The 24,744-nt window shown below is 36.8% G+C and overlaps 1 protein-coding gene across 8 annotated transcripts in view; it reads left to right on the forward strand.

The window, feature by feature from the left end:
- The window catches only part of TTC8 (tetratricopeptide repeat domain 8), a 42,952-nt gene that overhangs the window by 9,585 nt on the left and 8,623 nt on the right, over positions 1-24,744 (forward strand). For 5 of the 8 annotated variants that reach the window (XM_019642351.1, XM_019642353.1, XM_019642350.1 and 2 more), the window contains 8 exons: positions 4,749-4,869; positions 5,976-6,039; positions 6,147-6,306; positions 6,519-6,608; positions 9,146-9,190; positions 15,564-15,649; positions 19,824-19,911; positions 22,078-22,188. In XM_019642351.1, coding sequence (XP_019497896.1) covers positions 4,749-4,869; positions 5,976-6,039; positions 6,147-6,306; positions 6,519-6,608; positions 9,146-9,190; positions 15,564-15,649; positions 19,824-19,911; positions 22,078-22,188 — 765 coding nt within the window. The remainder of the gene's footprint in view (positions 1-4,748; positions 4,870-5,975; positions 6,040-6,146; positions 6,307-6,518; positions 6,609-9,145; positions 9,191-15,563; positions 15,650-19,823; positions 19,912-22,077; positions 22,189-24,744) is intronic. The other 3 variants (XM_019642358.1, XM_019642356.1, XM_019642357.1) reach the window with 1 other exon arrangement.

Below are 24,744 nucleotides of genomic sequence, written 5' to 3' on the forward strand. Positions count from 1 at the left end.
GCAACAAAAATAATTTTATGGTTGGGGGTCACCACAACATGAGGAACTGTATTAAGGGGTCGCGGCATTAGGAAGGTTGAGAACCGCTGTCTTAGACAGAGGCACCTGTTGCAGTGAGGAAGAAAGGAAGGGACACTGGCCAGACAGCCACTTCTACCAAATCAACTTGGTTAGAGATGGAGGTGGCAGAGAGACCGCTTAATTGGATAAGACACAGCGAATGAGGGAGAGAGGAGATCTGGTTTGGGGAACAGCTGGCCAGGGAAGCTTTTAGCCCAAGAGGGTTTCCTGCAAGTCTGGAAATAAGAAGGGAGGAGAGAGCTGTAAATCAGAGAGCTTAAATATTGCCAGGTGTTTGCCCTGCCAAGTGAGAGAGAATTTTAACAGTTTCTTTTTTTTTTTTTTTAGGTAAACAAACAATTTGAACCTCATATGCGGTTCATATGAGTAATCATCAAACCTTTTAGAAGAAAGTAATTTATAGCGTGCTCTTATGGAGGCCTGTGTAGTATTAAACAAACACCATAAATAGGTTAAAATGTAGCGTTCTGTTCTTTAAAATTATTCCGTTTGTCTTTGAAATGTTCACAGTCATAATTTCCAAATTGATAGATGGTGCAAAATTATTTTTTGCATAATATGTACAAGTCATTTAAGAAGGCCCTAAATTAAAAATAGAGCGAATAATGTGCTTTTCGTTTTCAGCACTTGTAGAAGATTCAGGTTAAAATTAAAATTAAAAAAAAAACATCGATCATTTGCATTGTTGGTGTGGTTTAAAAACTCTAAATGGCATTTGAACTTCAAACTTGCACAGGGACTTCCTGAAGGACCTGTACTTGGGGTTACTTTCCTGATCTGTTACTGTAGACTTCATGATCCACTCGATAGCTAAAAGAATAAAAAGGGAAAAAAGCTGACTGGATTATTTTGAGCTCACTAGTCACACTTTTGCCTGTCTTCATCTGCACATTTTACAACTTCAAAATAAATGAAGCTTTACAATAATAATTCAATATTTTGTGCCTAAGTTTTTGTTTCATAGACAAGGAGGAATGTGACATTTTCCTGATTCTTATGTCAAAATCAGGTTAGATAGACTGTTCTTTTGGTGGTTTTATTCTAATGACAACCTAGCAAAATTGTTTCTTACATGCCCTTAAACTACTGGCCTTGCATTCTGTACTAAAAGGAACAACAATTTAAACACGTTTTGCTCGGTCAGTATACTTTTTACTTTTTCATATGTTTATTTTCATAACTAAAATTGGATTAACCTCACAGAAGGTAGAACAAGTAAGTCAATATTTTTCTGATGTTAGCTGACAGATATTTGCTGCAAGAGTAATGTCCTATAGACAAACTCGGTAGGTGAATAAGATGGGACGATGTTTCATAGATAAAAAGAAATAATTGATGCGACGACTGTTCATTTAGATTGGAAGAATCTATGCTTTTTTTCTGTTAAAAAAATTCCTAAAATCTATTGTTTTTGTGGATTTCACAATATTTCTAATATATAGGTAATCAAATTATTTACATAAATTGCATGACCCTGTCATTTATCAAGTTAAACATATGTGATAAAACTAATTTATATATTTATTCAGATGCAAGGGGCAGATTATACTTTATTATGCATTTTATTTTAGTCACTGATTAGTTTTGAACTGTTTTTCATTTAAACAGGCAGAGGATTTTAGGACTGCAAAACATATTTGGCCTTTTTCCAAAATAAAATTTGTATTATTATTATTTTTAAGCCAAAGCCCCATCTGCTGTTTTTATTAAAATCTCAAAGATTGTTCACATTGCCAAAAGCAGTTCTTTGACTACAATCTGATGTTTTAATCAAGCAGTGATATGTAATTTTGAAGGTCATTTTTTTTAGGACAGAAGGAAATTCAGGAAGATTAATATTCTCAAATACTGATGAAATTTAAAATTAAATAATGGTTTAAGTAGATTTTATTACAGAGCTTTAAAATAAAAAAATTCACATCATTATTTCTACTTAAGAATTAGATTTTAGAAACAAATCTAGATCCACTTACAGTTTTGAAAATGCATTCTAATGGAATAAAAAATTTAAAATGATGTTATTTAGCTTCTGAAGTATTATTCATTTGGTGGGGGAGGGAATAGTGGATTTACTTTCCTATGTTTTGCTTAGCCTAATATAAAAAAACAAACAAACTTGCACCTCCTTAGTATTTGAAAGGTTAGTAGGAAGATAGATGTCAAGAAGCATGATGGTTTGGACTATGAGATAACAGTATGGACATGACAATAGTTTAAAAAATATATGCAACTAGATACATGATACTATAATAATAAGAGCTTGGCTTTTAGAAAGTCAGTTTAACTAGGACTCCAAATCATAGTTTTGAAGCTTCATTATCTCCTCATCAGGATAGAGATCCGTGTGCCTCACTGTAGCAAACAGGGTCCATCATCTGCCCCAGCCTTTTCTCCAGCTTCTTCTCTGGCTGCTGCCTGAGCTGAACCTGATTCTTCGACCACGCTCCCTCTCTTGGCGTTGCCAAACATGCCATGAGCCCCCAAACTCATGCCTTTGTCCTGTTATTGCTTTGCCTGGTACAAGCCTTTCTGTCTTGGCCACTGGGCCAAACTCCTCCTCTACCCTTCCCTCCACCCCCAGGCAGCTGGGTGCTTTTCTCTGTCCTCCCCTAGCATGCTCCAGAGTTTTATTATTACACTTTCCCCATAATGCTGAAATTCTGATGAGCTAGAACTAGGACTGTGGCTCACTTGTCTCTGTTCCCAGGGCGTGGCAAAGCAGTAGATGCTCCCGAGGAATACTGGAATGAACCAGTGAAGCCCATGTCCCGCCTTCCTCTTCCAACAGAAAATACCGCAGCCCTTCCTGTCCACCACAGTACTGAGTAAAGAATGCCCTTTTGGAAAATTAAAGCCGTCACATACTTGCAGGGCACTCTGAACTGTGAGGACTTAAGATAAATCAGGATTACTTATTTCCATCGTTGAAGTTAAACCATTAGTCCAAGCCAGTGATGACTTCCCTGACCCCTGAGAATAGCAGTATAGATCTGGAACTTTCTTGATCTTTTATGAATGGAAACCTTAGATTGTTTCTACACTTTGGTGGCTCCTACAGTTAGATGCAGTTCTAATTTATTTTATTTTATTTTTACATACAAGTTAGTTTTTGAGTCCATATTCTGTTCATTCAATTGTATTAAATTTACACATAACATTCGATACATCCTATTCTAACTTACCAGATAAGAATCCAGTAAACCTCAACTAGAAAAGTACAAGCCAAAAAAACCAATCATCTAACAAATGTAATTCACTTTAGAAATCTAAATACATTGCGAAGGCAGCGTTCATTATTTCCATGAAAATGAAAGCATGAAGATTTTCTTCTTTTCTTTAAAAAAATTTTAATATATATATACAGTCCTATTACTTTAGCCCACAGAGAGATCTCTGCTTTCTAATTTCTATAAAACTATTTTCCGCACCACACACTTGTCACCTATCACACACTGCTTTTCCTTGCCATTTATTCCAAATAGGTCGTGTGTGTTTGGGGAAATTAGGATCCATGTTTGGCTCCCGTGTTTCCTTCTCTGAGCCTAATCCAGTGCTATATAATTAGGAAGTGCTCAACAAATATGGACAGACTGACTGAATGCACAGGTGTGTTATGCTAGGACTTTTTGGACCTCTTGTAGCTCTCATCTGTTCCTCTGTCAGTCACTTTGCTGTCACTCAGTGGGTGAGCTCCTACGCTGCCCCAGGTTTCCCTTGCTGCTACTTCCTCTGTCCATAGAGTCAGTTCTGTGTTGCTGCTTCCAGAATTGCCTTCTCCCCAGATCGTCCACAGGACACCGAGCTTTGTGGTTCTCTGCTTCTATTCTGTAGTGAGACAGAAAGATAACATTTCTGATAAAGTCGTTTTAGATGTTTAACAAGATATTTAATTGTGCTCACCTTTGCATCTAATTTCTCATGGTAAAGCAAAGCTGATAATATCTTCTAGATTCCTTAATTACCTTTTTCATTATTTTCCCGCTTTCTAGCAGGTTTTCTACTGGCTAGCTCACAAAGCAATCAAGATTGTGTTGACTAGTTATTGGGAACTGGGAGAAATTGATCTTAGTTTAATTCAACATTTTTGGAATACCTACGGTGTACAAAACCTATAGGTGTTATGGAAAATTCAAAAGTGAACCAGGTAAAAAAGCTTGTGTTCTGGGGAAGGGGTGGCTAACCTATGCCGAAATAATTATGGTGTTTGGTAAGTACGTAGTAATAGAAGTATAAAGAGAATGCTCTATGAGAAAGACAAGAGGGAAGTACTTTTAGAGTTGAATGATCAGGGAAGTCATGACGGACTTGGCCCTGAAGGAGGAAGCCAGAAAGAGCACTGTGGTTGTAGCTCAACTCGTTTTCAAGTTCTTATTGTAGTAAAATTTTCTCTGAAGATCTTCTTTTACTTAAAAGAAGGCATGTTAGAAGATTACAGGCAATTACCACACTTTCATTTATTGGGTAATTGATATATTGGCTGTTTCTTGATTAATACTGACCTTACTTCCTTAGCTTCTTGACATATCCCTTTAAATTAGCGTAACGCCTTAAGTCGTAAACCTGCTTAATACAAAATTAGATAATAATAAAGGGTGGCTAGTTTCTATAGCCCATGCGGTACTTCTAATGCTGTTTAATATATGCTTTATTTTATCCATGCTTTTTAGGCAGCTTGGATTTTAAAAGCACGAGCACTAACTGAAATGGTGTATGTAGATGAAATTGATGTAGATCAGGAAGGAATTGCAGAAATGATGCTGGATGAAAATGCTATTGCCCAAGTTCCACGTAAGTGTCAGCTTTTTTCAGTTAAGTAAATGAAATGCCCTTAGGAGGAGGAATACTTGATATTATATACATGAGAAAACATTGCCTCAAGCAAATGGTCTCTATTCTGCCTTGTAAGTACAAAGGCCTTCCTTCTACAACTTAATTATATTGTCTTAAACTTAAGATGTGAGATTGATGTATAACAATTTTTTGATAAAAGCTATGTTATACATTTAAAAATATTTTGTAAAAATGCATTCTATCTGAACTGCCTATCTAATATATCAGAAGATTGTTTATCTGAGAGTCTAAACACAGGAAGCATCCAAACAACAGAAGTGTTCTAATAGGATTTAAAAAAAAAATGATCGTCCAAAAACAATAAAAACACTTTATTGTAGTAATTGAAACAGTTTGCTCTAATGAATGATGTAAGGTGATGGGGTGATATGCTGGTCTGTGAATGCCTATTGGGATTGTCACAGAAGCCCAGTCCCCAGCTTGCAGCTGAGCTGGTATAAATGGTATTGGATGATTACATGACAAATGGAGGTCTTGCTGGTAATGTATTAGTTATGACAGTTATCAGTCATTTGTGTGTTTTGGAAGGCAATAGCTGTTTTAAAGCTTCAAATGGCAATTGAGAAAATAATATGTTTCATGTTAAAACCTTTTTTCCCCCATCATTGTGCTTCTTTGGATTTAAAATATCTAAATTCTAGGTAGTGTGGGTAAATGATCTTTTATTGGGAGGAGTTTGTATGAAAAATTAACTAGGAGTATAAAACCATCATTTGATGCTTCGGAGCTTTGGAGCTTGCTAGTGTTGAGTTTGAATTCCAGCTCTACTAACAGGTTAACCTATTTACTTAACTCTTAAGCCTTTGCTAAATGGGTTAATACTACCAACCTTACAGAATTAGTGTGAGGATTAAATATGAGAACATAAGTAACATGATATGGTTGCTCAATAAATATTAGTCTCAAACACATTTCCCTAAAATATATTCCCTGTTATTAATGTCTTTTTCACCAGACCAGCACATTTCTGGAAATTTTGTTAGCTGACAGTTTTATAGTTTACTAAATCATATATAAGTTGAATGTACTGTCTCGTCTCATAGGCCCTGGAACATCTTTGAAACTCCCTGGAACTAATCAGATGGGAGGGCCTAGTCCAGCTGTCAGGTATGTACTTCCGTTTCATACCCTCTGGCACAAAATATTGACCAGACTGTTTGAGAATCTTCCTTTATTGATCTTCTTTGTATTTTAACAATCTACAATCATCACAGGCCAATCACTCAAGCTGGAAGACCCATCACAGGCTTCCTTAGACCCAGCACACAAGGCGGAAGGCCAGGCACTATGGAACAGGCCATTAGAACACCCAGAACCGCCTACACAGCTCGCCCAATTACCAACTCCTCTGGGAGATTTGTCAGGCTGGGGACGGTAGGTTCTTTCAGCTTTACCAAAGCCCTGCATGACCAGGGCAACTTGATGTTACATAATTGTTCACTAGTGTTACCATGGAGAAATGTATGGAAGATTTTAAAAGGTGATTCTTTTTACTTATGTAATCTTTATAATTTTATGCACATTAAACTCAATTTACGTTTCAAGAGAAAGTTTTATATTTCTTGTTCTATCATGTTTCTCCACAGGCTTCCATGCTTACAAGTCCTGATGGACCTTTTATCAATTTATCTAGACTGAATTTAACAAAATATGCCCAGAAACCTAAATTGGCCAAGGTATGTGCTTAAAATTATTTTATGTTATGAAGCAATGTTAGAAGTATTATCATAATAACATTGTAGGAAATGGATACAAATCTGTGAAGGAAAGGCCATATTTTGATTGAAATGGAAATGTTTAATTACTCTAATATGTAAAATTCCTTAGCCTTGAGTTAAGGAAAGTCAATCAGAAATAAAGCATATACAGTATGCCATTATTATAGAAAAATTCTTTTTCTCCTTATAAAGAACAGTGATTTATAACAAAGAAAGCAGATATGCAGCAGCATCTTTGGGGAAGGAAGCTTAGGATGTCATCTGTATGTGTGTGTATTTTGTTTTTATTTTTCAGCTTGGACTATTCTCAGGAAAATAATTTTCTATCCTTGTAGGATTTTAGGACTGTCAAAAAGAAGATAAAAAAAATATGTACTCCTTCTAATTAATAGTTAATCAGGCATCTCAATAAGGATTACTCAAGCCAGACAGTGGCAAGCCAGCTACATTAGTAATTCTAACTACTCAAAGATTAAATGCTCCCTTAAATTAAAGAGAGAGTGAAAGTGAGTGAGAGAGAGAGAGAGAGAGAGAGAGAGAGAGAGAGAGAGAGAGAGAGAGAGAGAGAGAGAGAGAGAGAGAGAGAGAGAGAGAGAGGTAGAGGTAGAGGTAGAGGTGTCCATGACCTTTTCCAGTGTAAAAAATCTTGGAGGTGAGCGTAGAACAATTCAGAGCCAGGAGCACTTATCTTCTGGAAACTGGTGTAAGACTAGCTCAAGTTTTTAGCTGTAATCTCTGTGAATTCTGTTCATGAATGCCAAGCTCATTCCTAATCTCAGTTCTAATGGTGTTTAACATATTTACTAACTATCAAACACTCTAAGGAAAATAAAAATGGACACCTGCCATACAGACTTGAAGTTTAAATCAGAAATAGATTTCTTTACTACCATTTGTGACAATGTGAATGGATCTTGAGCTTGTCATGCTAAGCGAAATAAGTTAGACAGAAAAAGTCAAGAACCATATGATTTCACTCCTATGTGGGATATAAAACAAAGCAGCAAACAAACAAGACAAACAAAGAAAACTCAGACACAGTCAACAGTTTAGTGGTTACCAGAGGGTAAGCGGGGAGGGGGAGAATTTGAAGAGGGTAAAGGGGGTCAGATATATGGTGATGGAAGAAGATTTAACTTTGGGTGGTGAACACACAGTGCAATATATAGATGATGTATTGTAGAATTGTACACTTGAAACCTATATAATTTTACTAACCTATATCACCCCAATAAATTTAATACAAAAAAGAAATAGATTTTTAATTTGATAACAATCCAGTCAACTTCATTTAGAGGAATCGTAAAGCTTTACTTATCTCTCTTTCCTTCATGAGAGTGGAGTATTAAAGCGACCCATGTGGAATATCTGGTTCCTTACCTTTTTAGGACATTGACTTCAGGTGGCTTGATGGCTAGTTGATCCCAGTGCTGTTTTCTCACCAAGGAGTGCAGTCAGTGGAGGCATTTCCCTCAATTAAATTATGATGCTTCCTGGACAGACCTGGTCTATGGTACTAGATTTTCCACCTTTTTAGTGTGTTGTAGAAGTGATGCCAGATCTTTCTATCTTTGGTCCCCAACTTGCCTTGACTTAACAGCATTCATGACTAATGTTGGCATATTGCCTGGGGTGTCCGTGGTGTCTCCTTGACACTGTTTTGGGTGTCCTAACATCTTTTTCATGGCAATGATAGTACCAGCTGCACTCTTAACTTTTTTTTTTTTTCTGTCTTAGCAGAACAAGTGAAGGGTTAACTATAGTTTCTTAAAGAAGGGGCTTATCCTGATTCCTCCCCATCTTTTTGTTGTTTCCAAGTCTTCTCTGTTAATAACCTTGATATCTTCCAGGGCTGCTAGCCTCTTTGCAAGTGTAAAATAATAGTATTATGGACAAAAGTAGTACCACCAAGAGGTAATCCAGTAAATGCTTGTTTATCCAGAGGAGTTGGGTGAAGGATTAAAATAATGGTTCTCAACCCTGGCTGCACATTAGTCATCTGAATATTAAGCAAACAGCACTCCACTTTGTATTTAAACTCTGCTTTTATTTGGAAGGAACTTCCAGATTTTCCCATATCTAAAGTGTCATTGTTAATATAATAATCACTGTATATAATACATGTAAAGAGTGAAAAATTGGGTAAATCTGTTTTATGGCCATTTTAAAGTTGGTCTTTTAATTTGTCTCTTTCTGATAAAACAGTATATGTAATAAGAAAAAAAAAGTTCAATTATTTGAGCTTTCCAGCTTGTAATCTGTAAAAATAGGAAGCAGTTGTAAATAGCCATATTTTAAAATGGGTGATTGTAACAAATGATAGATAGATAGATCCATTATTTATAAATCCCAGGCATTTTAGAGTACCTTGTTATTTTGGTTCAATCCAGCTGTTGTTAAAATAGCCTTTGAATTTTGATATAACTTTGTTATAATTTGATATAATTTTGTTAAAAATAAAATCTAATGTATTTTTGGTACTTTTTTCTTCTTAGGCTTTGTTTGAGTATATCTTTCATCATGAAAATGATGTTAAAACTGTAAGTTTTTACTTTATGCTATTTTATTTTAAGCTTTCTGACTTTAGGGATGTAGATTCTGAAATATTCTATTTGTTACCTTTCTTACCTTATAAACAGAATTATTAAAGATTGGAGAATTAGTCAGTTTCATTGGAAACATATGTGTAAATATAGACGTGGTAAGAACTGTGCCTGATTCATAGAGTATGTAGATCTCCATTAAAGTGTAAAATATAGATAACTGAGAATACTATGTAATGTGCTTATGTTAAAGTTTATTTTCTTAAAGTTTATTTTCTGTAGTCAGCATTGTTGGTCAATTTTTTTCTTTAAACCATAGGTGTATTAGTATTAGGTTTATTAATACATGTATTTCTGGTTTCCTTGTAGTGTACCCCTTCTCCCCCTTCATGTTTTATGATAGCAAATTTCAAACATTTAAAAGTAGAGAGAATAGAATAATGAGCCCGTATCATCCATCACCCAGCTTCAACAATAATCAGTCAACTTGGTAGCCTCTCCACAGAGAATTCGAAAGTTATATGCATATATGACTTCTCCATTTATTTCAGTTTTTACATGCTAATCTGCAAATGATCAGTAACCGCACAAATTTTGTCAAATCAAATGTAGTTAATTCTGTCTGTAGTTTCTAATGAAAGTATTTGCTCTCATTTTCCTGTTAGCTCAAGAAAAAGCTTTCTATCCATATATTAAATATTCAGGAAAATAAGATTATTTTCCTCAATTGTGTTTTCTGCTTGCTTTACTCTGTCATCTCAGGGCCCAGAACAGAGCCTGGCACATTGTAGAGGCTCAAAAAATGTTGAATGAAGAATAAATGTCAACCACTATGCTATGTACTAGGAAAACTAATAAAAATATGTATTTTTTTCCTGCATCTACAAACCATGGAATCTAGCTGAGGAAATATAGTTGAGATAATGAAACAAAGAGGTAATTGCCAAACTGTGAAATTGTTGCCAAGTAGCAAAGGGCAAATATCGGAAGAGGTCATATTTGTAAAGATCCATAAAAAAAGTAGGATATTTTTTGGAACGGAGGGAAAATAAATGTAAAGAAAGGGTAAAAACATGGGGAGGATATGGAATGAGAAATACCTAGGCCATATCCTCCAAAATGAAAGTGTCAAAGAGATATTTCAAAGAAATGAGTGACCGAACTTGATGATAGATTTGCTATGGAGGACAAAGAAAGACACAGGTCAAATCTGCCTCCTAAAGATGTTATGAGAAGAATGGTTGTTTCCCTACCAGAAATGGGATAATTAGGGAAGGAAGTCAGTTTGTAAAGAAGCTGAATAATTCACTTGAAGGCATTCTGAGTCTGACATTGTGAAAGGCTACCCGATTGGAGATAACAGTGCATGTGCTGGAGGATGTGGTACTAACATGTAGTGAGAGCCTAGGCCAGACACACAGAACCCGGGAGTTATCCGTAAGGAGAGGTTACTGGACGCAGCCATGGAAAGAAAAGAGGAAACTCAGGTTGGGGCAACTGACAAGCCATGCGCATTCCTGTAAATAAGTCAGTACATGCCATTTTCACTTAATACAAAGCTGATCAGAGCTTTTCAGTGTGATACATAAAATCACATAGTCCTACTGTCATGAAAAAGAAACCTCCAAATACCATCCCATTTCATAAATGAGTACATGTCTATAAGTACTACAGTATCATAAAGCCATATCTTGACTTTCTGAAGATTACTTCATTCGTTGAAGAGACATTTACGCTTTTATCCAATATATTTTGAGTCACTACAGTGTGCCCTCTGCTGTTCTAGGCCCTGAGATGACAGAATGAATCGGGCAGACAAAATCACTGTCCTTTTGGAGATTATATTCTGATTGGGCAAGGAACAGAGACAATTAGCCAGTTTAAAAACATATAAAGCTTCATGGGATAATAAGTAGTGTGAAAACAAAACAGCAGGAAAGCAGTTAAGGGAATACATAGGTAGTGACATGGGGGAGGAAGGGGTGGGGGGTAGTCAGTGAGGTCCACTCTGAAAAGACATTTAAACAGAGACTTGAATGAAGGGGGATGGGCGCTATAGTTATGTGTAGGATGATCACACAAGTCAGAGAGAACTTGAACTGCAAAGCTCCTGAGTTTCCGAAGCGTGGTTGGGTTGTTTAGGGAACAGTGAGGAGGCCAGTGGGGCTGGCGCGAGGTCTGTGAGCAGGGAGAGTTGTAGGCAATGGGTTTAGAAAGTAGACAGATCACATGCTGTTTGTAGGTCATGGTGAGGATGTCTTTATTAATAGATTATCTTGAGGATGTCCTTCTACACCTTGGCATTTACATGATGTTGTTGAGGAATATGAACCACGCTGAAAAAAAAGATGTATTGCATGTATTTCTGCACTAACGAACTTATATTGGAAAGATTTTAAGGATAGCAGACTTTAACCTTTAAGTATTATGTATTATGGAATGCTTTCACAGTTCTTCATATACATTGATTTTTTAAAAATCTGATCTTAAACAAATACAGCAGTGACTTTTACATTTTTTTATTTAAGCAGGAAAACCTTTTTCTTCAAATGAAATCTTATCCAGACCCTAATATATAAACAGACCAAAGTGGAGCTGCTTGAATTAAAGCAGAAATAAGCAGACTAAGAATACATCACACCCACTGGGCCTCCTCATTGGTCTTCCTGCCCCCGTGAGCTCCTTCCACTCAAGTCCTAGGACTGTTGGCTGCTTCCTAAATCAGGCTGTTTCTTAACTAGCTGGAGAATTTTAAAATAATGGATTTCGGGATCTTTGCTAGACTTCCTGAATCAGAAGTCCCAATCTGGTAAATCTGTTATTAACGAAAGCTCCACAGGCAATACTAGTTTTCAGCCAGGATTGGGAACTGCTGCTGTAGAATCTAGTTTGAAAAAACAATGATTATCAGAAGGCTGTAATGCTAGGCCTTCTAAGGTAGGAAACTAGAGCTGGGGAATGTTAAGGAGACTTGAAGGCCAGAGCTCCACATAACACGCTAGCAAACAACAGGAGGTGTGTCTCCTAGTTCTATGAAACAAATCAATAAATTAAGAGAAAAGACACAACAAAAATGACTCTCAAATATATCTCAGTAACAAGAAAGTGATACAAAATACTGTTGAAAACTGGAGTTGCCATTTATAAGTTTTATGTTTTTATTCTTAGGAACAGTGAAAGACACTTAATACACTAGAAACAAGCCGCATCGTGTACAAGTTGTGACTCTTTTTGAAATAGATCCTTATACTTCATTAAACAACACTGTTCAGAAAACTTACAGGGCTTTCTTTTAGACAGTTGATCATTGAAGAATTTAAAAAAATTAAACTAGCAAACAATAGAATATTTCACAGATTTGGTTGGGTTTACAAAACAATCACAAAGGGAAGTAAGTATTCTACTGATTCATATATGTCTCTATATAGTGAACAGAAACAAAACCAAAAGTGAAATGACAATAGAAGGGTGAAATATGTACATCAAGCATGCTTTAAAAATATTACTGTTTGTCAAATATAAAAAAGCATATCTGAATTTGTTAGAAAAATTTTTATGGAAATGGAAATGACTGAAATAACAAGCAATTTACATTAGAGGAAATGCCAGTAAACAAGTACAATTAGAGATGCACTTTCTCACTAACAACAAAAACGTAAATTAATTTTGTACCTGCAATTTTACATTTATGAGATTTGAAAAAAATGCTGGGGGAGAATGGAGTAAATTGTTATACTCATATGTTATAGGTGATATTTTAAATGGTATAAATTTGAAAACAATATAATATATAGCAAGTAACTATAAAGATGTTTATTTCATTTGTTTCTGTAATTTCACTTCTCAAGAAATTTCATGAAAAGTAAAGTGCTATATTTGCAAAACTGTTCATTGTAGCTTTATTTGTAGTAACAAAAAATCCTGAAAAACAACCTAAATGTTCAAAGACAGGAGATGAGTTTAATAAATTACAAAATTGCATGAGGGAATTTTATGCAGCCATTAAAAATCATAATCATAAAAACTAGGCAGAAACATGAAAAATATTTATTATGCAATGTTAAGCCAACTAAGTATACCCTTTAATGTGTTAAATAGAATTATAACTCTAAAAAGACATATTTATAACAGATACCAGAAGGTGTTACCTAAAAATGAAAATAATAGTATTATGAGGTTAAGATGTATTCGTTCTACAAACATCTGTTGAATGCCTACATTGTGCCAGCAGCTTGGATTACAACAGTAAATTAAAGTCATACCTTAATTAGTGCCATTAGTGATGGCACTAATGGAGATTAAGTCTAATTTTACCTTTTTTTCTGCCCCAAAATTTTCAATAATAATGTTACAGCAACTTTTCATTTATAAATTTAGCTATAAATGAGGGACAATAATAAAATAAAATGCTTGTTATTATCACCTGCTTACTCCCAATACATGTACACAATTTATAGAACATAAAATTAAGCAATCTGTTTTGTTTTTAGTTAGTGAAAAGCACAAATTGTTGGTGCCCTCTTTTCCTTTTTGTTCATTAGTCTATTAATTGATTTATTATTTGATTGGGTTATTTTTTAAACATATCATTATTGAGTGAGTATGTATTGGTACTGTGATGCGTGCTAGGAGCACTGAGTAGGACAGATGCCCTGTATCTATTTCTCACTGTTAGGGGCTTACCACATTATAGTTCTGTTACAGATCAGATTGTTCCATTAAAATGCCATTTTAGATTTAACCACAAATGTTGTTTTCTGAATAGAAGAAGGATTTCAATAATGAACAGAAAGCATGAATTTTTTTTTTATACCTTTTGTTTGTTTTGCAACTTTTAACTGGAAAAATAGAAAAGGGAATTCTGCTTTTGAACCTGCTAAAGAAATCAGAGGAACTTTCATACTAGTTACTTTGGGTGGCCTCCAAATTTCTTTATAAATAAATGATTTCACATAAATGTAGAGAATATTAGGCAACTATAGAGAATACTGTAAAATGGTATTTAAATGTTAAGAAAAAAAATCAAGTTGATCTCTATGGAAAACTATGTTTTTCTCTTTGAATTCTTAATACTTTTTCCATTTGTGTGTGTGTGTGTGTGTGTGTGGGAATATTGACAAAACCGGTAGTTTACAAAAAGTGGTGTGTGGGTTGGTGAGTCTGTATTTGTCTACAGACAAATATGGAGAATAGATTATATAGATTACTATATAGATTACTACAGAGAATATTATGAAGTGATATTTCAAGGTTAAGAAAAAGTAAAGTTGGTCTATGGAAAACTGTATTTCTGCCTTTGAGTTCTTAACATCTTTTCTCCTCCCCTTTTTGGGGCAATATTGGCAGTATTGAGAAAACTACAGTGGCATGTGGGTTGGTGATTCTGGAATCTTTATTTCCATATGCTCTTTAATTTCATCATCCTGAAGTTGTCACAATTATAACAATAGTGAAAGGGTGACTTTTTTTAACGTTAGTGGTTGGAGCACTATTACTTAGGAAATACACTGGAATGCTCAGTGGGACATTTTCACGAACATTATGTTGTCCATATCTGCTGAGAACTCTGCTTATGGACTTTTATAAATTTATGGCTTTTATTTATGAAATTCTTTCTTGTAATTGTTTCCACCTCCTCTGTATAAAATTCTAATTTCTATTTAGTAATTTCTTGTCAGATCTTGAATAAACAGTAGAAAGAACAAACTAGGAGACATTAGAGAGATGGGATAAACACATGTAAAATATGAAAGCAATTACGAAGATTTTTTTCAATCTGCAGCAAAGGAAAGTCTGAGCCTTAGAATTACTGAAATCTAAGGTGCTATCAGAATAATGGAATGAAGGTTTTTGATGATGGCAGTTACCCAAGCACCCCAGCTCCTTTCGCTCTTCTTCATGATCCTGTATTTGAGACCTTTTCTACCTGCTTACTTGATCTTTTTCTGTTTCCCTCCATCTCTATTTTAAAGTGAGGCCTGGCTAACACACCAAAGCCTTGACTGCCACTGAGCATGGAGGCATTTTGAGTCTTTAGACAGCCAATAAATGGCAGGGAGAGGGTAAAAACTTACGGATTTTTAAAATATCAATTTTGTGCCTTGTATATTAAAATTGTATTCAAATACATTGTACATCTGCTTCTCTTTAATCAGTGTTTACTCCTCATCTGCTGTCAGCCCTCTGGTCTGGAACTGATTATTTAGGGAAAATTGGTTGGGCCCATCTGGAAACATGAATAACTTGAGTTTCTGTCTGATTTCTAATGCATGTTTTGATGGATGCTAATTATGTGCTTTATTTCATTATTTATTGTTTCTGTGTGTTGTTAGAAAAGAAAATCCTAACCTAAAATGACTTGTTTTCAAAGGCTTTGGACTTGGCTGCCCTTTCCACAGAGTATTCTCAGTACAAGGACTGGTGGTGGAAAGTGCAGATTGGAAAATGTTACTACAGGTAAAATTTGCATTATTTGTGAAGGGCTTAGAAGTGGCCACATATTTTAGGGTCAAATCTGATTAATTTTTTTTTGCAGGGGAGATAGATTTCCTCATGAAGAAATGAGAACTGTGTCTTTGGCTTACTTGAAAAAGCACTTACATAGCATGGTGGCACCAAGACCTGACACCTTTAGAATAATAAAATTTTAGAGCTGGGAAGGGGAAACTTTGAGACCATCAGGTGCAGCACCCCTTTTCAGGTGAGGGAGCTGAGGCTAGAGAGAGGCTGATGTGCATCAAGAACCTGTTCGTAACAGACCTGGGGCTAGAATCGAGTCTGTCAATTCCCTCTCCATCTTGGCTCTCAGGGCTCTTTTATTCCCACTGTTGCCTCACATTCGTAAAGTGCTTTGTACTTAACCGATAGTGTATCACGTTCCGTTATCTCACGTAAATCTCGCAACACCTTGGAGATAGTTTCTATTATTAGCCGTTGTCCAGATGAGAAAAACTGAGTCTCAGAAAGATAGTGACTTGCCTGAATTCCTATAGCATGTAAGTGGCAGAACAAGAATTTGAGCTCAGCCTTTTGATGCGTGTTCTCTTACTATTTGCACAATGCCATCGTGTTTCTTTAGGATCTGAATATTCTTACATTAATTCGCTTAATGTTTAAACACATTTTTAAGCACATTAATTGAGAGATCAGAAACCCTGTAATTAATTTTATGAATGTTATACGCATACAGCAACTTGTAAAGTGGATCTGAAACTTGCTCCCTGACATTTAAATGCGCTTGGAGCATTAGAAAAGCAGGGACAAATGAACAATTACATTTTATAGAGATAAATGTCTTTTGTTATTCAAAAACAAGGTAGACGAATTAGTGTGAGCATTCTTCAGTACTTATAAATTTTAGTTTTCAGTCATTCATTGTGAGGAAAGGAAATACATAAATGGAAAAAACAATGTATGCATTTTCTCCTGTTGAAATTTAGGCTACTACTTTGCATTTAGATATTTCATGTTGTATTTTTTCCTACTGTTAGGTTGAGGAAGTGTTTTATGCTAAAAGGTAATTTTAGACTGTTATAACGTTAAACTCGTATGAATATAATTTCTGAAAACAAGCTTGAAATCTTGAGCTTCTAAGCAAAACCTTCAGAAACCTTTAATAATTAAAGATAAGCACAACTCGGATTCATTCTGCCATCCACATAGGACGGTATTAAGATGAGTGCACTTTGTCATATTAATTATCATTCTTCTCTGTTCCTTAATAGCATCTCATCTTTATTATGGATACCGCATTCATTCATTCATTCACTCACTCACTTAGTAAAATATTTAATGAGCAGCTACTCTGCCAACCACTGGGAAAACAATTATTTATTAGATAATCCCTTTCTTCAAATGGTTTACAGTCGAAGGTGGAGAGAGTCCAGTACACAACTATATGCATGGTTCCCATTGTGACAAAAGTAAGGCAGGTGAAGTGGGAACCCCGAGAAAGAGCTCCGAGCTTCGAGTGGACAGGTCAAGGATGCATGACCAGCTGACGTAGCCCCCAATTGGCTTCTGTCTCTTTGCTGCTGATCACTTAGTTCTGTTGGTTCTTCCTCTGCAGTAGCTCTCACACTTGTTCCCTTGCTGCCCAGTTCCGCCCCCAAGCCCACACTGTGACATTCAGGGGGCATTTCTTTGAATTGTTACATTAGCTCCTTCTCTGGGTTTTCTGCCTTCATTTATTTGCCCCATTAGTCCTGACACCATCAGAGTAACTATTGTGAAAAAACAACTCTTGTTAGATTCTTTGGTTAATCCCGATTACCACTGAAGTCTGGGTTTAGGTGTGGCCTCCACGGCCTCATCCCAGTCTGTCTGCACGTTTGCCCGTATCTCTCACTTCTTTCATTCCTTATTGTGTCCTTTTCGTTGTAACCAGCACAACTCAGCATTCCCCTACCGTGTTGTGTACTTTCCTGCCTGTGTACTTATTCTGATAGTTTGCTTCTAGCTGAAATACCCCTCCTCCCTCACCCCACCCTGTCTAGCTGTCACAATCTTGTCTGCCACTTCTTGCCTGAAACTATCTTGGTCCACTCTTCCTCTGTGCTCTCAAAGCACTTCTCCCCCTCCCCCCTTGTTGCCATAAAACTAAATTTATTTGTGAGCATGTTTCTTTCTTCTTTTGTTTTTTTAATTTTAGCTGAGCCATCCTGCCACCTGTTCGCAGCTCAGCTGCACCTCAGCTCAGGCCGGGAATCAAACCGGCAACCCTGTTGCTCAAAGCTTACACTCTTGAGCAAGCTCTTACCCAACTGAGCCATTCGGCTGGCCCAAGCATGTTTCATTTCAGTCTTTACTTGTACCTTTAGTGCATGGTTGTTATCTTCATTTTTGCATCTCCTTGCCTTCATGAAATGTGCGTGCAGTTGGTGCTTGACAATGTTTATTGAATTAAATTGGAGAGAAAAAGTTGGCAGTTGTTGGGGATTACCGTTGGACTCTGGCTCTGATATTGGCCTGTGTTCATGAACTTGACTGATGTTTTCATTATTCCTAGACTTTCTTTATATATGGCCCACTCCATTTCCTTTGCACCAGAACCCATGGGATAAACTTCTTTTTGAAAATACTAGAAGAAATTATCTCTTGAGGATGCAATAATAAAAAACATATGACCCATCCTTCCTTCTTTTCTTTGGTTTCCAGATAGCTCAATAGCTCTGATTGCTTTCTTGTTTGTTTCTTAATTTTTTTATTCTTCCATCTCCAAGGTTTTAAAAAAATCTATTTCTGTTTTCATGTTCTTGTTTTATATGTGTCCTTTTGTTGTAATCCCTTTTAGTTTTTGGTTAAAAAAATTTTTTTTTAATTAGAGTTTATTGGGGTGACAATTGTTAGGTAAGGAAGGAGGAGGGTGGTAGATGAAGGTAAAAGGGATCAAATATGTGGTGATGGAAAGTTGTAGTCCCTTTTAAATAATTTTTGGAAGAGACAGTTTATTAGATAAAAATGTCCAGACTCCCATGAATAATTAGGTGTTCATGGAATTCAGTGACCGAACTTCAGCCGTGTGTGTTTAAGACTTGCATATTCAGTTGAAGTTAAATGTATAAATATGCTGTTTTACAGAACTTTTAGAGTTCTTTGATAATGTTTTGTAAATACATCTTGTAAAAGTTGTGGGACCTTTGAAGAGGTGTGGGCTTCTGCCATATCTCTAACTTTAGGCCAGTTTTTTTAAAAAAAAATCTCTTTTAACCTCCTTCATCCCATGTCTTCTAACAGCTATTTGGGTATAGCCATACCAACACTTGAGGCTTAGGTTAGAAAAATGATCAAAGCTATTTTTTTTCAAGCCTTTAAGTGAAAGTAGCACAGTGGAACATACTGTGTATTGTCCTGACTTTATTTCACAAAATGAAAGCATTATTATAAAGTGCCCAAGTAGCTCTTAGATAGCTGGGGATGACTAGTTATGAGAAAGCCCCACAGATCTGTTGAGGAAGGGCTGAAGTGTCCTTCAGTGATTGATTTAGTGGTATCGGAATGTCCCCTGGGCAGAGATTGGTGCTGACATCGGGACAGTTATAGTTACACAGGGACCAAATCTCAGATTTGTAGACTAGGACAATCAGTCTCAGATACTAAAAAAGGAAAAGAAAATGTTTCTAGAATAATAAAATGGGATTGCTGTATCCTCAAGTGGCAATTACTACTTACATCAAAATTGTTTAAGAACGGCTTTAAAAATGGGGTTTTGTCTCAGCAGAAGATGTTTTCCAAAAAATGTCATCCTTTAATTGTGCCAGTAAAATAGAGACTCGAGGCATTTATTCAGGTCACTTGCCGTAGGTCCAGCTGATCCTAAGCTCTTTGGGTGGTGAACTGTGTGGCCTGGCTCACCGCCAGCTATTAGTTCTGCTGTGACTAGACTGCCAACAGACTCTTGACTCAGCATTTGAGGGTTAGAAAGACAGTGAACGTGGGCACTAGGCAACTTTTTGCTAAACTGTATAAATATACATGATGATATTAACATATGAGTACGATATTACCTTCTTTAGTACATGCTTACTCTTGTGGATGTAATTTGCCTCTATTCATATCCTCATGATATGAAGAAATGTCATAGTATTTATTTTTAAGTTGAACATCTAATTTTTTTAATGGCTGTTCTTAGGTTAGGCATGTATCGTGACGCAGAAAAGCAGTTTAAGTCAGCCCTGAAGCAGCAGGAAATGGTAGATACATTTCTCTACTTGGCAAAAGTAAGTAAATATTCTTAATTTGAGTGAAATCTGTCTTCTCAGAGTAAATGTTTAAATTCCGGCCAATGCATGGGGAGAGTTGCCAGTTTCTTTGGGAATATTTTGGCAAGTTAATGTGTACAGATTTAACTTATATTTCTTTCCAGCAAGGGAAAAAGTGAGACCATATGGAGAATAACTATTTCAGGAGAAATTGATTGCATAAAAAATAAGAAAACCCTTTTGAAAGATTTCCAGTTAAAGCAGAGGGAAAAACCTCAGGCTTAACCAACCCTATGGGTAACAGGCCCCTGCGAGGCCCCCTTTTTTATAACACACTGTCTCTCACCTAAGCAGACTGTAGAGAACAGGGATTGCTTTTATCTAGATCTTTGATTTCTTGGCTCTGTCATAATAGCAAAAGCAATGTTTCCCTTTGATTGAGCACCTATTCAGTGTAAGGTATTGTAGCAGGTCTGTTCCATATGCAGTTTAGCCCTTATGGCAACCCTGCCGGTAGGTTTTAATATTTCCTTTGTACTCTTAAGGAAAAAGAGACTTAAAGAGGCTAAGATTTTCAGGGTTACTTGGCTGTTAAGAGCCAGCATTCAAACCCAGGACCTATGCCAGAGCCTACTCACTGCCTCTTAGTGCCACCCACAGCCACCACGGAAGTGAAGGGCCACCCAGAATTTTCAGTGTTAGGATAGTTACTTCTTAACCCCCATCAAGTCTACTTGAAAAGAAATATTTGATGAAGCTGTTGTTATGACATCATCTTTCTGTATATTTAAGATGTTTTTAAATTATAAAAATGTGGGAAAGGAGGTTAAAAAGAAGATGAAATATAAAAGGAAGTGCGACTACTTTCTAAATATGGTATTGAAATTAGCATACTAAAAGGATACAAAATGAAAGGTAAGCTATAGAATTTGCTAATCTGTGCCAATCTGTACTGTGCTAATCTTAGTACGCGTACAGTTGCTTTCAAAAATGTTTGAAACTGTCTGGTATCTTTATCTTCTATTTAACAATTGTATATTAAACTTACTTCTTAAAGAAGTTTCTATGTATCCCAGTGGACTTTTAAATTTTCCTGACAGCTTGAAATTAAAATTCAGGCCACACCATTGAGTATCATCTTAGTTGATGATCACATGTCACATGGCTAAAAAATGTACTTTCAATTTTAACTATTGTTAAATACATGGTTTGACCTATTTTCCCATAAATTGATTTGTTTAAACCCATTGTTGCCTACATGCCTGTATAGAGGTAAAATTTAATTATTTTCTTTAGTATGTTAAGGAATGATTGCTAAGTTATAGAGCTCAAGCAGATTTTAGAAACAACATTATTCCCTAAAATTTTAGATGGTTAACTTAAAAAATTATTAAATATTTTATATTACTTAGCATATTAAATTGTATTGATTATTGTATTTTAAAAAACAATTTAGAAGCATGTGAGGTAAAAAGTTTTCTGTGTATCCATTTGGGCCATTCTTCAAAGCACAATCTAGCTGTTTAGGAAGAAATAGAGGATCTATTATCACGAAGAAAAAATTGTCATAATCTTATGTTTCTATACATAAAATAGTTCTCTATTTTACAGATTCCTCTTAGGTACATGGGTTATTCATTCAAATATCCTAATTGCTAATTAAGTGGAAGCCATCAAGTGCTAACTCTCTCAACTCCCTGACCCCATACCTCACAAATCTGTTTCCCCTTTATTTTGGAGGGTGCTTTTTCAAAATCACTCTCTCCACAAGCTCTCCCCTGCTGCTTTCTCAGCCCTTGTTCCATGGTCATCCCCCTTTGTCCCTGCATTTTCGACTTCAACCTCTGGCTTAGTGCCAGCCAGTAGACATGCTCATGTCTGTTCTACCCTAAAAAGATTGTCCCTTCATCCTTTCTGGTCTAGTTACTGCTTAGTCTCTGTGACAATAGTAAGCCCACAATGAGCATTTGTTGAAGGAATAAATAAATGGATGCTTTATATACAACATGTGGAGATAAAACTATAACATCATTATTGGAAATTAATCCTACACAATTTGAAGAAATTTTACTGTAATATCTAGGAGATGATTTTTGTTACTAAGCAATAATTATAAACTTATCATGACAAATACTATATTATTTTAAGAACCAGTACTTTTACTGAAGTGTATCTTGGTTTTAGGTTTACATCTCATTGGATCAACCTGTGACTGCTTTAAATCTTTTCAAGCAAGGCTTAGATAAGTTTCCAGGAGAAGTAACCCTGCTTTGTGGAATTGCCAGGATCTATGAGGTAAGGTTCACAGTATTCAAAAAATTGACGTAAAATTAAGACTATGCTTCTTTTTTTTTTTTTTAAAGATTTTTATTGGGGAATTGGGGGGATGGGAACAGCGGTGGGGAATTGGGAAGGGGAACAGACAAGTTGCTGTCGTTTTGTTCTTCTGTCTAGTTGTGGAGGATGTTGCTTCACTGGCCCAAGTTGGCACCATCATTGTGCTCTTCCCGGGTGAGGCAGATCAGTCGCCGGCTTCTGGACGGCCGCTCATTGCGGCTGCTGGCCGCTCACGCTGGCTGCTGGCTACATACCATAGCCCATGGCAACCCACTGCCACAGGGGCTGCAGCCTACGCCGTCGCTGGCGACTCACGGCAGCCCAGCTCAACCTGGCATCTTAGCTGTGGAGGGCAGTGTCACTGGCCCTCATATGTGGGATCCGAACCGGGGCCCTCTGGCATCCCAAGCCAGTTCTTAACCATCGCGCCACTCGGCCGGCCCAAGACTATGCTTCTTAAGTAAGCCCGTAATCTCTTGGAGTCCTAGCAAGGAGAACAATTTATAAAACTATGATGGTGGGCCTGTAGTTCACCAATAGAATGAAAGATTTTAGTGTATGCATTTAGCCAAGCTGAGTGTTTATTATGAAATACTTCAAACATACAGAAGAGTATAGAAAATGGTACGAGATAGGGCGATATCTCTCCCTGTAGATAGCTAGTTGTCCCCGTACGTTTACTGATCCTTTTCCCAAGGTCTGTAATGTCAAATATAAATTTTTTTCTATATATGGTAGATATGTTTTCGGGCCTTCTGTTCTGTTGGTCTGTTTGTCTAACCTTATATCAGTATTATACCATCTTAATTACTTATCAAACTTACTATTTGGTAGGGCACTTCATTCATCTTCATCAGGAATGTCTTGACTATTTTGGACTTTTGCTTAGTCTTATAAATTTTAGAGTCATGTTGTCAAATTCCATGAAAAGTCCCATTGAGATATCCTCCCTGCTGTCTGATAACTTTAGCTTTACAATAATTCCTGACACCGGTTTGGGCAAATTCTACCACCAGAGACCCAGAGGGGCTGAGACAGGCTTGCTCTGTTTCTCATGCGGATGAGTGAGTAGGAAGAAAGGCCCCAAGTATCATTCTAATATCAGCATTTCTCAAAGTGTGGCTCAGGGATTCCTGGGGGTCCCTGAGACCCCTTTCAAGGGGTCCACAAAAATAGTTTCTAATACTAACATTGATGAAATTGGTGATAATATTAATGGATACATTTTTTGATATTGAATAATAAAATGCATTAATGTCTGTATTGTTCCATCAATTTTGCTATGAACCTAGAACTGCTCTAAAAAATTAAAGTTCTTAAATAAACACACAGACACACACACACACACACACACACACACACACACACACACAACTGAAGCCCATGGAGGTAAAAAAAATTTTCTGTGTCATAAAAAGCATTGTGTGGTATTTCTTACAATTGGTGGAGTCTCTTAGATTTAATAAAATACGTTGTGATTAAAATCTAACAAAAATATGAGTCCTCATATGACAAGGAGTGAGTGGTTCACACAATAAGTGTCATGGAAATTGAGAAACAGAAGAGAGTTTTATGAAGTGAGGGTACTAGGGAAATTTTCTTCAGGGATGTGGAGCATGAACTGGCCTTGAAGGTGCACTTGAGAGATACAACATTCATTAATAACATGAAATGCATCATTTGTGATGATCAAGGAGACTCCTGGTCTTCCTGCTGCCATTCTTCCCCACTTTGGTGTATCCTATGTGTAACCGCCAAGTTATTCTTTAAGAACGTAACTAGAGGGCTGGCTGAGTGGCGTGATGGTTAAGAACTGGCTTGGGGGGCCGGCTGAGTGGCTCAGTTGGTTAAGAGCTCGCTCAAGAGTTTGAGCTCTGAGCAACAGTGGTTCGAGTCAGCCCGAGCTGAGCAGCCGTGAGCTGCCAACAGGTGGCGGGATGGCTCAGCTAAAAAAAAAAAAAAAAAAAAAAAAAAAAAAAAAAGAACTGGCTTGGGACGCCACAGGGCCCCGGTTCGGATCCCACATATGAGGGCCAGTGACACTGCCCTCCACAGCTAAGATGCTGAACAACAGCTCAACATGGAGCTGGGCTGCCGTGAGTCACCAGCAACGGCGTAGCCTGTAGCCACTGCTGCAGTGGGTTGCCATGGGCTACCGTGTGTGGCCAGCAGCCAGCGTGAGCGGCCAGAAGCCGGCGACTGATCTGCCTCACCTGGGAAGAGCGCAATGATGGTGCCAACTTGGGCCAGTGAAGCAACGCCCTCCACAACTAGACTGAAGAACAAAACGACAGCAACTTGTCTGTTCCCCTTCCCCCAATTCCCCAATAAAAATCTTAAAAAAAAAAAACATAAATAGAATCACGTTACTCCTCTGCTCTTACCTCTCTAATGGCTTTCCCTCAATTTAAGGAAAAAACCTGAAGTTCTCGTCATGACTAACAGAACTCTGGCTGCCTCTGACCCCTTTTGTGCCTGTCTCCCTCTTTGCAGCCTCACTCGCTTTTGCGTGGC

The sequence above is a fragment of the Hipposideros armiger genome, unplaced genomic scaffold (assembly GCF_001890085.2).
Source record: "Hipposideros armiger isolate ML-2016 unplaced genomic scaffold, ASM189008v1 scaffold_67, whole genome shotgun sequence".
Classification (NCBI taxonomy): domain Eukaryota; kingdom Metazoa; phylum Chordata; class Mammalia; order Chiroptera; family Hipposideridae; genus Hipposideros; species Hipposideros armiger.